General features: G+C 42.5%; 1 protein-coding gene across 2 annotated transcripts in view; it reads left to right on the forward strand.

The window, feature by feature from the left end:
* Positions 1-16,356, forward strand: part of LOC147024610 (lysophosphatidic acid receptor 1-A-like) — a 65,931-nt gene that overhangs the window by 48,316 nt on the left and 1,259 nt on the right. For both annotated transcript variants that reach the window (XM_085884672.1, XM_085884673.1), the window contains one exon: positions 11,402-12,156. In XM_085884672.1, coding sequence (XP_085740798.1) covers positions 11,421-12,156 — 736 coding nt within the window. In that variant the 5' untranslated portion in view covers positions 11,402-11,420. The remainder of the gene's footprint in view (positions 1-11,401; positions 12,157-16,356) is intronic.

Raw genomic sequence — 16,356 nt, forward strand, 5'->3', positions numbered from 1 at the left:
GGGTGTCAGTCAATGGCCCAGTGCAATTGGAATTATCCCAGGTACATAACTACAATGTGTTATATGTGCACATAATTAGTACATATGTTTTTGCTTCATGCATCTACTTCAGGCTAATAGCCTCCATGGACTTAGTCCGAAATGGGGGCTGATGGATTTGGTCTCGATTTCCGTGTGAGTGCGTGCGTACGTGCGTCCGCAACCATATCTCGGACATGTATGGACTGATTTTATCCGTACTTGACAAAAAGACAACACATGATGGGATACATATGCGCGTCATTTTTTTTCGACATCAGATCTAAGATGGCGACTGGCGGCCATTTTAGTTGTGAAAAAAGAAAAACCTGGTGTCGAACACGTCCTCAACTATTTCTCAGACGTGCATTTACCGATGTTGTTCAAACTTGGCACACAGATAACGAAAGGTGGCTTACATAAGCACGTCATTATTTTTTTTCGAGATCAGATCCAATATTGCCGACTGGTGGCCATGTTGTTACTTAAACATTTCCCCAACCATTTCTCCGACACGCATCGTCAGATTTTGTTCAAACTTGGCAAAAGCACAGTACACTATGGAATACATTTGCACTTAAGTTATTTTTGCGATCTGATCAAAGCTGGCTGATGGGTAGACTGGTGGCCATTTTAGTTGTATTAAAAAAACCTGATGCTGAACACGTCCTCAATCATTTCTCGGACAAGCATTTACCAATGTTGTTTAAACATTTTACCCAGATAATGAATGATGGCTTACATCTGGCCATCATTTTTTTTTTTCGAGATCGGATGCAAGATCGCCAACTGGTGGCCATTTTGTTACTTAAATGTGTCCCCAAACATTTATCAGACATGCATGGTCCGATTTTGTTCAAACTTGGCACAACCACAGTACACGATGGCATACACGTGCAACTCACTTTATTTTGCAATCTGATCAAAGACGGTCGACTGGGAGAGTGGTGGACATTTTAGTTGAACACAAATATGGGCATGCCCTTTAACTCCATTCAGCAAAATTACTAAAATAACGTGAGCTATGACATTTTATGTCTATTTTACTTGTTTTTATTACTTGCACGACATATCGTGGCAGTGATCTGTGGCATTATACACCACCCAAATAAGGGGATTCGGCCAGAGGTCATTAAAGTCCACCAATTTTCCATTTCTATAGTTGCCTTAAGAACATTACAGACTGCACAAGTTAAATTATTGGATAAAATACATAATTTCAGGAGTGTTTTGCAGGATTTTATTCCTACCAATGGATTTCAGACACAACAAAAGATTGGCAAAGTGTGCAATTAGCCTGTCAAAAAGTTATTGTATTGTTACGGCTGTGGAAATTCGCAAACCACCATTCAGGGCCCGTAGGTGAGATATCTCTAAGTACATGTGTACTTAGCCCCAAACCCGTTGTATAGAGGGATATTTACGTGATTCATTCGGGCTGGGACGCTTTGAGATAGCCGTTTTTCTGTTCTATCTTTATTTTGAACCAACCACGTCTCAACCGCCATCACACAACAACCACCACGCCAGCCATCGTCACCAACTGCAACCACGCTCCAACCCTCTGACAACAACAACAACAACAACAACAACGCCAACAGCCACGACCTTTATCTTCACAACTCAATCTCACATCATCGCATCACCGCCATTCCCAAACGGCACCATAACCATCAAACCACCACCGAAAACCCTCCACCACCTTCACCTCTCTCCTTCTACGGCCATTCCCGCACCACGTGTGAACACTGAGCGTCGGGCTGTCTTGGGCCCGTTCAGCGATATGCACCGAGCTGCGAACGCAAATAGCGGCCTTTCCGAGGAAAATTCGGATCAGGAACGCTACACGCCCACTTTTTCTCCGTCAATTAACAAGCGCGGAGTGGCTTGGCCCCGCCTCCAGGCGAGTCTGTAGGAAATCGATATATGCAAATTCTAGGATCAGGAGAGATTCACGCCCCCTTCCCTCCGACCAATTGGCGAGCGTGGCTCCGCCCCCGAGGTCATCCTGATCCAGATATTTGCATATTAGCTGCTCCTGTCAGCCTATAAAACGGTGAGCGCAAGGCGAATCAGGGCAGAAAGAGTGAGTCGAGTCATCGGTGTGGCAGAGTCAGTCGAGTCGGGTGACGAAGTCATCGGTGTGTCATCGAGTTGGGTTCTGGAGTCGGCTGAGAAGAGTTGCGGGAAGAGGCAAGGAGCTCGGGTCTGAGGCGAGAAGGACGGCGGTCGGCGACGAGGTCGTGGTGTGGGATCGCTCATCGCGGGACCCAAGCCAGCCAGCCATTCACCATGCCCCAGGGCATCAACAATTCCCCTTTCCCCTGCGCTGAGATAGTGCAACAAGGGGGCCCCGTTCCCACCCCACTCCAAACGTCATGCCAACGAAACCCGCCAAGGAGCACGGAGTCAGGGCACAGCCACGCGGCCACATCTGCGGCTCGTCCGCGAACGCGTCACGAGGACGCGGGTAGGACCCCCCCCCCCCCGGTCTCGCGGGCCTGGCCGCTCCTTCAGGTCACGCGCGCATATTGGCCTACAGGCCTGTCTGCCCCCTTGTCTATGAGGGTGGCTTCTTTCCTTTGCTTTTGAGTAAATGTGTGTTGGTGCCGTCTATAAAGTAGAACTGTATAAGTGTTGCCGTGTGTACACGTATTCGGTAGTAACTCTGTGTCATTGTTTCTTTTGTTTTAACTGGTATATGTGCATTTTGACTGTTTGGCTGTATATGTGTGCTTTCCGTGTGTCACGTAATAAATGTGCATTGTGTGAACTGTTTTCCTGTTTCGCTTCGTCTTTTCTCTATTGACCCTCCATCCTGCTTCATGTAAAGGGTTCGTAGTGGGCTTAATACGCCCGGTAATTAATCGGTACCATCGAGGCCGATGATAACACCGCTCGGTTATCCTGATAGCACGGAACGGACCGCTTAAGCGGTTCGTGTCCGGAGTCGGCCTGTGGCGTGGTACGATCGCCCGGTCGACCATCTGCGCAGGTACTTAGGTCGATCGAATTTGGCGAGCAACTCAATCCTGCGCGGGTGGGCAATTGGCACGGTCGTGGTGGGATTAAACCCCCACCCGTGACTAGCTCCCGGCGTTGTTCCGAGAGGGTCACGACTGAATTGTCCGTCCGGTGGGCGACGCGGTCACGATTGGAGTGACGCGGCCGTTCGCACGCCGGCGGGTGCGAATTCGCAACAGTATTACTGATTACAACTTCCAAGTTTCTAAGCGATATTTAATTTAATTCGAGTTATGGAATGATAAGTACCAAAATGAGAAGCATTGCTTTGCATGCTCCTGGTATTGGATTCCACCAACATGGAAAGTAATAATCCCTCGAACAAGTGAATGCGGACTAAATTAGTGAAACAATTTCAAACTAGACTTTGAATGCCCAATTTTTGTGTAAAAATTTCTATACTGGTTAATATAGGATAAATACACTATAATTCACAACAACAATCAGACACCTACATGTGTTGTTGCATGATCTGATAGTGACAGTGATTTTATATTTTGGTTTTGCTCAATTTTTTGTTTTATTTTATTCAAAATATAGGTTTTAGCACTATCACTCAAGGGTGAGTAATCTAAAAAATTATCTGGTCCGGATCTGGATTCGAATCTTCAGCAAAATTTAATCATTTCACTCCAGATAAAGAAATATTACCTCAACATTACCGTCACAACAACAACAACAACAACAACAACAAGCACAACACAATCACTTAGGAGAAAAGCTGTCGAGTCATGAGGCCGATACGTGTTATGGGCTTCTCATGGACCATAACCGCTATCAGCTGCAACCTTTCGAAATACAGTATATTTGATAATCCTTGTTTTACATTGAAGGGGAAACTGAAATGGAAGGCATAATGATTGTGCAGATGGCTTGGGCCAACATGGCTTTGCTTAATCCTGAATGAGCCCTTGGGTGGTGGAGGCCCCTGGGCAAGTGTTGGGTGGTGGAGGCCCCGGGACATGTGCCCCGGTTGCCTTTTGGTAAATCCGGCACTGTCAATTAGCTTAAAACATAATGCCTGCCTCCCAAACCATCAAAAACTTTCAATTGTTTCATGTTCGGGCTGGTATATTCTGTCCTATCACACATTGTCCCAATCAAACATATTGTCATTTTTCTCCTGAAATATCCTCGCCATCATCACTGTTGGCTTCTCACGCCTCCTTAAAAGACACCAACGACCTGCTGTGGAAGAATTTCCCCTTCTATACATAACAATTCCACCATTCCATCTGTTCTTGAAATAGTTACAGGCGTGTCTGATGTTGCAATGTTGGAGTTCTTCCACATTGCAACTTGATAATTTACTTTTTTGAGGTGTTGTTCGAAGCAAGGTGTAAAGTAACAACTTGTTTCCAGTGCGTAGTGTACCATTCATTTCAGCAAGGGATACAGGGACCGGAAGAAACTCATGTTTGAGTACAGATGGTAAATGAACATCAGGAGATGCCACAGAGCTTGCAAAGTCAGTTTGTGTGCCCTCATAGCTTTGTTGTATGCCTTTCCTGCCAGAACAAGTTCTACAGTGCCTTGTCCGAGCAGTCCACTCTCCACCCACACTTCAGCTTGTCCGGAACCATTCATATGATCTCCTATGGCCTTGAGGAAGTTCATCGATAGGTGAAGGCCACCTCGGCAAGGTATTAACTTATCCTGGTATTCTGGAACAGACCACTTTAGCTCCATAAGTATGCAGTACAGCGCTTGGTCAACTGTGAGGACTGTATGTTCCTGTCCAAAATGTGAAGATATTGCCATGCATCTCTTCACGGCGGTATTCAAAGTATCCAACTCATGAGCGGAGCAAGGATTATAGGCAAATGTCCTACTGCTGTCTGTTCTGGTTCCTCTGATGGTAATGACTGATTGAATAGTGTCCAAGAAGGTTTTATCTCTGAATTTTGACTGTGCAGGAAGAAAGCTCGGTCTGTAGCTTTTGCTTGTCTTGCATAGTCATTGTCCTCCTCAGATTTGCTGAAGCAGGCTTCATCGACGGGTGCTGTGAATACTGGCTTGCCTTTTCCACGAGTTATACTGACAGGATGCAGCTCCTCCAGGCCATTTGGCACAATCAAAGTATGTCTTGTGGATAGCTCGAGATTTTTAAGAGAAGCATCTGTTGTTTGGCTCGTTGCCATGCTGCCATTTGAGTTGCATGGAAGGTATTCTTTCCATCAAGTGTTTCATCAAGGATGTCAATGTTACCACAGGTGTAGTGGATGAATTTATTTGCCTCAATGTTTGGTGGAATGATGGCAATAGTTGCTTTGTCCAATGATTTGAGAGTGCTCTCAGTCAAGGAAGTGTCTACTTGCAACACCTGTTCGTAACTCAGGCAATGCCCTGCCTTGTTGAACAATCGTACTCGGTCTTTTGACCGCGTAGCTTGATGAAGAGTACTTGCAAGACCAACATGTTTTGGAGTCCATTTTTTGCCACCACTGACACAGTAGACAAGATCTTGTGCCACACTCAGAACTCTGCTCCGGACAAGTTCTTCATTGTTCCCAGGGCTATCATCTCCAAGGGATGCCTGGCCACCGACGATCAGTCTCAGTAGCATATATAAACTCTCGGGAATGCATGCTATAGCATCTTCTTCACTGACAGAGAACCCTTTGTGTCTTGGAGTTTCCATCATGTCTCCACGGACTTTCATAGCTACATGAACAAGTGAAAGGAAAATGTCATCCTGGGGCTCATACTTAGGAAAGGCTAACTTTTCCTCACTTTCCTCTGTGTCTGCTTTCATCTGCAAAACTGCTGTTGGCTGGTACTTAGTGGGAATCAATACGGTTTTTCGTTCTGATATACAACTGTCAAGAGGTTGAAAGAAATTGGAAATGTCCCCAAGCTGTGACTGCAACTTTTCCTTGAATGTTCCTCTTTTGCTTTGATAGGACGGCTGAATCATGGTTGAAGATTCCTCAGCTAGCTCATTATACCTTTCCCATACATCATCCAGAAGAATCTCATGTCCTTTGTCAGCTGATTGATGGAGATCTTGGCAAAGCCATATCATAGCAAGGTCTGTATTTGCTGACTCCTGCTTTGTTTTGGAGGTAGACCTGTTAAATGCGCTAAGACAAGGCAGATGATATTTGGCTTCAGCTGCAATTTGGTCAATCACTCCTGCCAGTCGAAGGCCAACTTTGTCGTCAAGATGTGAGGCTTGAATTATTTCATCACTCATTTGCTTAGTCATGACTGAGATCAGTCGTGCCTTCTTATTTGCAGTTTGACAGAAAATGCAAAGGCTCCAGTTGACTGGCTGCACACCTTTTTGCAATGAACGCCTGTTACCACCTGGAACACCTGAACTGCAACTTGCTCCCTCTGTTGAATACTCTGTCTGAGTCCTCTGAAGACGTTCTATTTTACGCTGGTCCGTGAAGTGGGCATAGCACATTCTGCGCCACACAAGAGATACGGCTGTGGCAGAATCCAATGCATTCTCAAGATGATCAATGAAGTCTATATTTTTGGAGTCCCTTAGCTTCTTTCTGCTACAGGCTGCATTCCTGAGTGTTGTGAGTCCATGTTCAGTGGCTTCACTCAGGTTTTTTTCTGGCTTTATGTGTTTTGCAGAAAATGCCCAGGCTGTAGTCTACAAGTGACGGCCTCTTTAAGCTAATCACGGGATCCATTGTAGCCTGCAAACAAGAATGAATCAGTAGTATAGGCCTGCACAAGCCCTGAACAACTTAACAGTTGTTCACAAGTAAAATAGATTAGCATTGTGCTGGTATAGTAGTGCCTGTCCCAAGAAAGTGCCCAGAATTGTCAATTTGGCAGCCATTTTGTTTATGCTAATTAGATGGTCAAAAACAAAAAAATTCAGCTTGGGAACAGGGCTCGTCGAATTCAGCATACCTTAATTATGTTAAAAAGTCATGTTCCCAACTTTTAATAAAAAATGCTTCTGGAGCCTAATACAAGGCCCTTTTCCCCTACCCTGTCTGTTTCTGTTTCTGTCTGTCTCTGTCTGTCTCTCTCACTCCTCGCACCCTTCCCTCCAGCAGTATAGCAACGTTTGGTGAGGCGTAGCTCTCCCCACCCACTCCCTTCCCCCTTTCCTCACTTTTGACAGTGATTATGTCTGGATGGGAGTTTGTCTCCGGATGCGTCCAGGCAGTGTTTGTCTACGTATAGCTGGTCTCCGGATACGTGCTGGCAGTATTTATGTCTCGATGGGAGTTTGTCTCCGGATGCGTCCAGGCAGTGTTTGTCTACGTATAGCTTGTCTCCGGATACGTGCTGGCAGCATTTATGTCTCGACGGGAGTTTGTCTCCGGATAGAACATTGTCTCCGGGCTGTGTCTATAGTATGACTGGTACAGAACGGATTTCAAACATTATTTTGTTTCCATCTTCACTGTTATTCCATGCAGAATAATTTTGATGAAATGGGATGAATCGTAATTAACGCTCCACAGCACGTCTGCCTTCCCTTCCTCTCACCTCACATTGTCTTCCCCTCCCCCACCCCTCCTCACTCCCCCACCTTCCTCTCTCCTTCCCCTCCCCCCCACCTCTTCACTCTCCCCACTCTCTCTCCCACCCCCTTCTTATTCTCCCTCCTCCCCATAATATTACCGTCAGCAAAGTGATGGGTGGTATTTGCTAGGAATTAATAATTGTGCCAAAATGTCAAAGTGAAAAGTCATAGTAGTTCTATAAATATTTCCTATTACCTGGCTGTTCTGGACTGCATGAGACGGCCATTTAAAAAAAAAATTCTTCTGTGTTTATTTATTTACCACTTGGAGCCAGTGTATCTGTCCAGGACATAACAATTTTACCATTTGAGCTTTTGTCATCAAACTTTCAACCAACCATTATTATAAGAAAATCGAGAATACAAATGAATAAATGTTACATTTTTCTTTTTTAGCTGTTGTTTTCGTCAAATTTAGTTTCAGTATAAAGTGGACGTGGATGGGCTTTGCATTTTCAAATACTTTCTGGTTTTTCATTTTGTCTTCAAAATCATCTTTTATGTAGCTATCCACTCAATTATTGAGAGTCTGAGATTTTGCACCTGTCAGTTGAAAACAGAGAAGACATCTGGTGTTGCAAAATAATAGCCTCTCTAATTTATGTTGATCAGGTAGAATGCTGTTAAGCTCATTGAACCTCACAGTTATAAGCATAAAATCAATGAGGGGTTACACAACTCAACCAATCTGCTTAAAATCCCTAAAAATCATAAAATGCCAAATCAACCTGCTTTCACTCACTAATGCTGGAAGCAAATGTTTCACTTTTTTGCACTTGAAAGATGGCAACCGATTTGCCCTCTTGCTTGTACCGAATGTGCAGGTTACTCAATTGAATAAATTTTCCATCATACAGCTTTAGACCACAGAATATAATACTAGAGTAGAAACAAATTACAACAAGCTGGAGATCATGAGAGAAGATGTCATCAAACAATACCCTGATCAAACACATTCTGAAATGTCAATCTTATCTCCACTCTTGCGCATTTACTCCAGTCCTGGTCTCTTTGAACATTGATCTCAGGATCGTAGAGGACCTCGTGCACAAATCAATCACTTGCTCGACAAGGACAGTATAAATCAGAGTACTTTAACATTATTTACAAAGGTATTAATAGACATTGAACAAATACATATAACTGTAGTATATGTGATTTGATTATGGGTTCACCAACTTCATGAGGTCTGCATTCAGATAAGAACACTGTGAAAGAGGTCAACCCTATCCACTTTTTGTTTATCAATAAGATTTTCTTTGTGAGAATAACTACTTTTAGCTCCAATAGGACTTGTTTTCCTTGAGAGCAGCACTTCACAAACGAAGAACTGTGATTGTTGTTGACTTTTGTAACCTTACTTTTAAAGAAATTTACCTGTTCATAAAATGGACCCGACAGGAGAGCTCAAAGGTAGTGCATTTACCTTTGAGCTGTAAAATATTGGTTCAATTCCTCGACTGATGAGAGACAATCATCCTCGCACTTTGAAGCATCGAGTACACCATCCTACAGAGTGGAGATTAAGCCTGTCCTTAGCATTTGCTTCAGCAAATTAAGCATTTGCTTGTGGATATTAAATATCCCATGGCACCTTTTGCAATACTAGGCTATGGTGTGCTAATGCCCTGGCAAAATGACGAATTCCTTCCTTGTTTAAGGATTGCAGTGATGGAGTAGTACCCTGTCCAAGGCAAATTCTCAACTATGTAAATGTTTCATAAACAAGAAAAAGAGCAATCAGAGATTGTAGACCCTTGCCAGGACTGCTTTTGTGTGTTGTATTTTGTGTATTGGTGTGTTACGTAATTAATAATAGACATAATTAGAACTGCCACTTTATAACTGCTGGCAGTGATGACCGGGTACCAAGACGTCCTGCTTTGATGCAACCCTGCTTTGATCGGACAGCTGACCCTGACCCGTGACCTTTATTTAAACGATTATTCATTATTCAATTTAATTTAGACTGGGATTAAAATAAATTCAATTCAAATCAATTCAATATTTGGAAGACCAAATAGGTACAGACTTGCATTGGAGTAATCAGAAGGAACCCGAACAAGCAAAAAGCAAAGCTGAAGTCATCAGGAGGAACCTGGATAGGATTTGCGTTTCAACTGCTAGTCCTCTACCCTCAAACCCATCCATGTACAGCCAAGTGAGCCTTATTCAAAACAAATAAATAAATAACAAAAATAACCCATATCAAAAATTAAATAATTCTGCCTGTCAGCCCATGCATCCTAACAGGTTGAAATTTAAAACATGAATTCCCCATCACCAATACATCATAAATGTGAAGTTTCATGTCGATTGATTGAGCAGTTCCAGAGAAAACATTATTTAATATTTTTCTTCAATACAATATGGCTGCCAAACCATGTAACCTATCATATATTCCTTCACAAAATTGTACAACCATGGCTTGGGGAACATTTGTGTGAAATTTACCCTCGATTTATTGGGCCGTTGTGGAGAAGATTTTTTATAGGTTTTCTGGTAAATCCAATATGGCTGCCAAACCATGTGACCGATGAAATCATATTTGTGAACCTTTTGTTCCTCATCAATAGGCGGTGATATGTGTAAAGTTTCACCTCGATCTGTTCAGCCATTTCAGAGATTTTTTAAGGTTTTCTTTTTTTTTTTAAACAATACGGATGCTGAATCACGTGACCAATGACATCATCAAGTTTTTTTTTTTTATGTGGACTATTTTATCCCTAAATGACCCTCAAAATTTTTCATTCTGATCATATGTTGTGTTCTACGTATGCAATTATGACATCATAATGACGGCATCTATGACATCATCTAAATATCCCACTTATTCCTCATGAGGAGTACTTGCCGTGTGCCAAGTTTAAATTTTTCCTTGGTGCAGTTTCAGAGAAACAGAGGTCCAAAATTTTTCCATTTTCCAACATGGCTGCCACACCACGTGACCTGTGATGTCACAATTATGATTACAACAATCTAAATGAGTAGTCGCACCTTTGGCAAAAATTTTGCCTCAATCCAACAAGCGATTGCAGAGAAAAAAACACAAAAGTACTGTACGGACAAACAAACAAGAAGAAAACGTCGTGCAGAGCACGACACTTGCAAAATCCAAAAAACGAATTTGTCCTCAAAAATAATTGGTGGAGAAATTCAATGACCAAATATGCAACCCTCTTCAAATTTCAAGTGAATTGGATGAAAATTGATAATTTTAGAAATTCGGCGTATGTTGTCCTTTTGGTCCATGTTGATCTCGAAAATAATTGGTGGTTGAATTCAGTGACCTGATATGAAAATCCTCTTCAAATTTCATGTCAATCGGATGAAAATTGAGGGTTTTAGAAATCTTACTTAAGTTGTTAACCTTTGGCCAATGTTGACCTTATGACCTCAAAAACAACAGGCTTCTTGCTTATGACAAACTCTACGATGTGGTGAAGTTTCGTGAAGATCGGTTTAAAATTGCGACCTGTAGGCAACAAACAGACAGAATAACAAAATCGACTAACCAATGTACGGTACTTGAAAAATCTTCGATTTTCCATGTAACAGACAGACAGACAGACAAATGGAACCAAATGCAATACCCTATCCTTCGATGAAGGTCATCATCATGTTTGCCTTGGTGTCCCCAGAGAGGTATAGGAGCAAATGTAATGCAGTGACTACTTGTCCGTTTTTGTGAGGATGGGAAATGCAGCTTGAATGAGTTTTTCTTCAAAGATAAAACTGTGGTGCTTAAATTAAATATTACTGGTATAAATTCCAGTTGCAAATGGTAAAAACATATTTATGTTCATTAAAAATTAAAGGTTTCGTCATGATCTTTGAGTATTTGCTGTTGTTTTGCAGGTCTACATATTTCATCAGGATGGAAACGAACTGCTACTACAATGAAAGCATTGCCTTTTTCTACAACCAGAGCAAAAAAATTATGGCCAAAGATTGGGAACCTTATTATATTATCGTAATGATCCTTGGAATGATCGTCAGCATCGTAGCCATTTTGGCTAACCTCTTGGTCATCGTTGCTGTCTACATTGAAAAGAAGTTCCACTACCCACTTTATTATCTCATAGCTAACCTGGCTGCTTCTGATTTTTTTGCGGGAATTTCATACCTGTATCTTCTGTTTCACACTGGCCCAAACACAAGTAAACTCTCACTCTCTGGTTGGATGCTTCGTCAAGCCATGTTGGACACCAGCCTCACAGCCTCTGTTGGAAATCTTCTAGCCATTGCAGTGGAGAGACACCTAACCGTCATGAAAATGGAGGTGCATTCCAGCATGAGTACACGGAGAGTATTCCTGGCAATAGCATTCATCTGGTTTATCGCTATTTTAATGGGAGCCGTTCCTTCCATGGGCTGGCACTGCATGTGTAATATCGCAAGTTGCTCTAACATGGCACCACTATATAGTAACAGCTACGTCATCTTCTGGACAGCTTTAAACCTGCTCATCTTCTTCATTATGGTTGTACTCTACTCCAGAATCCTGTACTACGTCAAGCAAAAAACTAAACGGATGTCAAAGCACACATCCCTTCCTGCGAAACGAAAAAAAATGACGATGAAGCTCTTGAAGACTGTGTGTATTGTTTTGGGTAAGTTATATTTTTTAAGTTGAAAATGCCGTAAAAAGACAAAACAAAAAAGTAGCATGTTGCAAGAATTAATATTCAAGCTAAAAACGTGAAAAAAATAATTGTATTAAAACCAAAAATTCATCATATTCCACAAAAAGAATATCCAGTGATTATATAGCATCCTTGACGGTATTTTAATGTTGTGCATGCCAAAAGATATAGCACTTAATTTCAGAACGTGTTCTTCATGTAAAGGCCCGGTCACACCTTGACGTTTTAGCCAGCGATGGCAACGTATTAAAATGTATCTAAAACGCTGGCTTACGTTGAACTTTTGATGTTTTTTTTAAAGATTCGGACATATTCATAGCGACTTGGTCTTATGTATAACGCATTGGTAACGGACACAGAACGTTTCGTTGTGTTATAGATAACTTATACCAACGAATGCTAAACCTGTTGTCGGCCTACACAACCGATGCCCAACGATAGTCTAACTTAGGCATAGCACGTTGCATGCATCGCCGACGATGTCGTGACGTAGCCTATTAAAAGGCTGACGCACAATGATTCGAATCATAACTGCCGTAGAAATGGAAGTGTCAACATCGCGGTCACACCTTGGCGATCTTGCCAGCGTATGCCGACGTAACAAAAAGTGTGTCTAAAACGTTGGGGCACGTCGAATACGGTATGGGTAAGTTTGGTATACGTGAGTAGAACGCTAAAGTACGCTATCATACGTCGTAGTAAGTAGAGTACGTCAAGAAATTTTAAACATGTTCAAAATGTTACGACGTACTCGGCGTATGACACACGTGCCGCATGCGATGGGGATAAGTTTTACACACGATATGTGGACGCTTACACACGTCCACAAAGGTTACTTATCAGCTACTCATAAGTCGAAACATGTCGCGGTAATGTCTTTTTTACGCAAAACTTATTTCTAACTTATGTTTGACGTGCTTTGAACCAATTCTTTACGTAGTCCCAACACACATCGACGTATGTAGACGTATTCCAATGACGTCTTCCGGTCGACAAAAAAAAATAAATGAACGTGTTTCTAGCTTACAACTGCCATATAAAGACGTGTTCCCAGCGGTTTTGGGAATTGGTATATAAAAATGCTGCTCATAAAAGGGGAACCCAACAGTGTTTTCGAGTCCTTTTTGAGTCAATGTCCATGTCAGCAGTAACAGTATCAGTATCAGTATTAGTAGTAGTTTGTTCATGTTGGCTGTAGTGGGTGAGTGTGAGGGGGAGGGTGTGGGTTATGATGGATCGTCCTTGCGTCCGCGTGTCCACGGGTAGGAGACATCTTTTCACCATTGTTCGAAGTTCTTCGCAGCTAATTTTTTATGGGGCTTTTTCAACAATGAGCTATAGCTTGTTTTTACGATTTAGGTCTATTCATAACGGGTTGGACAAATGCACAATGAACTAATAATGTGCATAGAGCGCTTCGATAACTTATAGATACGATATACCAACGAATAATTATCGTGAAGCCGGCGTTCACAAACTATGCCCAACGATAGCCTAACTTATCCATATCATGCGGCAGTTTATCTTTGCCGGTGACGTGGGGTTTGCTATTCATAGGCTGCCACTCAACGATTTTAATGGCTGCATCTCCACTATTGAAAGTAGACGCTTGCGCTCAACAATTGGATTTTTTTTGCACTCAACGACTTTTAAACGGTACCACTCAACTATTTTCATTGTTTACAATGAACGATTTAAATTTCTGTCACTCGCCTTTGTTTTTTGACGCTGGGGTTTTGAAATTTGAAGCGTTTCTTCTGAACGTGTTAAAACGCTCAAACTCGACTATTTTAAATAGACGCTGCCGATGGACAATTGGAATCATAGCCAAGCTAGACATCGAAGTGTGAACATCCTCGTCATGCCGAAGAAAAGTTTGAAGAATGCTGCAAATAAGTGTCCTGGCCGTGGCCATGGACGCTGACGCAAGGACGATCCATTATACCGACGTCTTTCAGCCTATGAGTAACTTAAAAGTAACGTCTGTCGATGTGTGGCAACGATCGCGTAACGTGCCAACAACACGTTAATCATAGGTTAGAAATAAGTTTCGAGTACGCTAAACATTACCTTGGCGTGTCTCAACTTATGATTAACTTACAAGTAGCATGTGTTGACGTCTGTCAACGATCGCAGAGCGTGCATACAACTTGTGGCCAGCGTAGCGGAACGTGTGAGTCATACGCCGGCATACGTCGTGAAATTTCAAGCATGAAAAAAATTTGAGGACAACCAAAAAGTACAACATTTAAAGCCAACGTACAACGACGTATGGCAGTGTTTTTCAGCGTGCTCTCAATGTTATCAAAACTTACCCATAACGTATTCAACGTGTGCCAGCGTTTTAGGAAAAAAATTCAAAAATCGGCATACGTTGGCTAAAACGTCAAGGTGTGACCGGGCCTTAACTTCCCATTGATGATTAAAATGGAAGCTCTGGGTTGGATTTGAGGAATATCACCTGAAAAGTAATTTCCCAAAATTAACTCATGTAAACATCTTAATAATCATCATCAAAATAATGATGATAATAATAATAATAATAACAATAATAATGGAGGCCCATACTCTTGATAGAACTTTGGGGGCATTCACGACATTGAGGAGCATTTCAAGGTGAGGACGTAATGGAACAAAACAAACAGCAGAAAGAGAGGGGGAAACACACAAGCAGTACAGTTGGGATGAAGGACAAAATAGAGAGACTGGAGAAATAAGGGATGTGGGTAAGAATGAGGGCAAGGGGAGGACACAGGGGGTGAACAAGATGGATATGGCCACAAAATGTCAGGAAGGAAATACTAGAAACTTGGGGAGGGTTAACAGGATTGGAAAAGATCATGGTTTTGGATGGAGCATGATGATCTGAGATGGTGTTAAACAGCTGATTTGAATCCCAAGAGGGAAGAATAAGATTAAATGGATTGCAAAATTTGTTTCCACTCGCAGGAAAAAGGAACAAATAAGTGGAGGTGAGCAGTGATTCTGGATTTTGTGAGTTTCACGAGAAGGCGGCTGTAGGCAGACCACATGAACCCTGGGGAAACTTGAACGGGGGAGGGGTGGCTGTATAGGACCAGAAAGGAGGCGGTATAGGACAGAAAGACCACCAATATGCCTGTGATGTGAAAGTGATAGGCCCAGAGACTCGGCTTCATTGCGGGAGATTCCAATGATGTTTAAGACCATGCTTTCCATGACGTCAAGCTGAACAAGGTCCACTGGGGCAGCAGCACAAGCCCAGAGGAGAGAGCAGTACTCCATCAAGCTGTGGAAGAAGGCCTTGCAGGTGGATAAAAGTTCAGGTGTGCCAAGGAAGTACTTTCTACAGCGAAGGATGCCCAGTTGGTGACGGGCTTTGGAAACCAGCTGAGAAATGTGGTTTGCCCAAGAAAGATCAGAACTTCAGAACTGATAGTGAGACCAAAAGGTTTTTGTGACTGAATTTCTTGAAGAGGATTGTTAAGAAAGTAGATGGGACAGTTTGCCAGACGGTCCTTTCAGAGAGACAGAATGAGAGTGTGAGATTTGTCCGGATTGAAAGACATATTCCAAGTGTTTGATCAGTTCAGGATATTATCAAGGTCTGCAGAGAGGGAAGAGGCTAATATCTGCCTTTCTGAAGAATGTGGGATGTTTTCGCAGAGGATGGAGTCATCAGCAACAAGATAAAGAGGGTTTTCCAGAGAGTCAGAGAGATCGTTGATGAAAATTATGAATAGAATCTCTCTCTATCGAGTGCAGCCTGTGGCTGCTGGTTGCATCATTGGTTGGGACGCGGCTATTCCGCTGATGCAGCGTCCCCCTTACCAGTACACTGGTACTCATTTTGCCGACCTCGGAAGGATGACAGGCTGAGTCAACCTCCTGGTGTATTAATTCAGCGGCCCAACAGGGCCTGAAATCAGGACCCGAGGATCACAAGCCACCACCCTAACCACTAAGCCAACACCAGGCTATGAATAGAATAGGACCCACAACACAAAATTATGAATAGAATAGGATTTGATGTCAACTGTGATGAGGGATTCCATGACCTTGCTGATGGTTGTAAGTCAGCTGATATGTCTGTAAAATGATTGATGTAAATGGTTCTTTATCATTTGCAAACGATGATTGATGTCAGTGTTCGATGGTGTGGAGAAAGGCACGTGTTGTTGTTTTTTT

This window comes from Eptatretus burgeri, chromosome 6 (genome assembly GCF_056783735.1).
Source record: "Eptatretus burgeri isolate ZD-2024b chromosome 6, Ebu_testis_v1, whole genome shotgun sequence".
NCBI classification, from domain to species: Eukaryota; Metazoa; Chordata; class Myxini; order Myxiniformes; family Myxinidae; genus Eptatretus; species Eptatretus burgeri.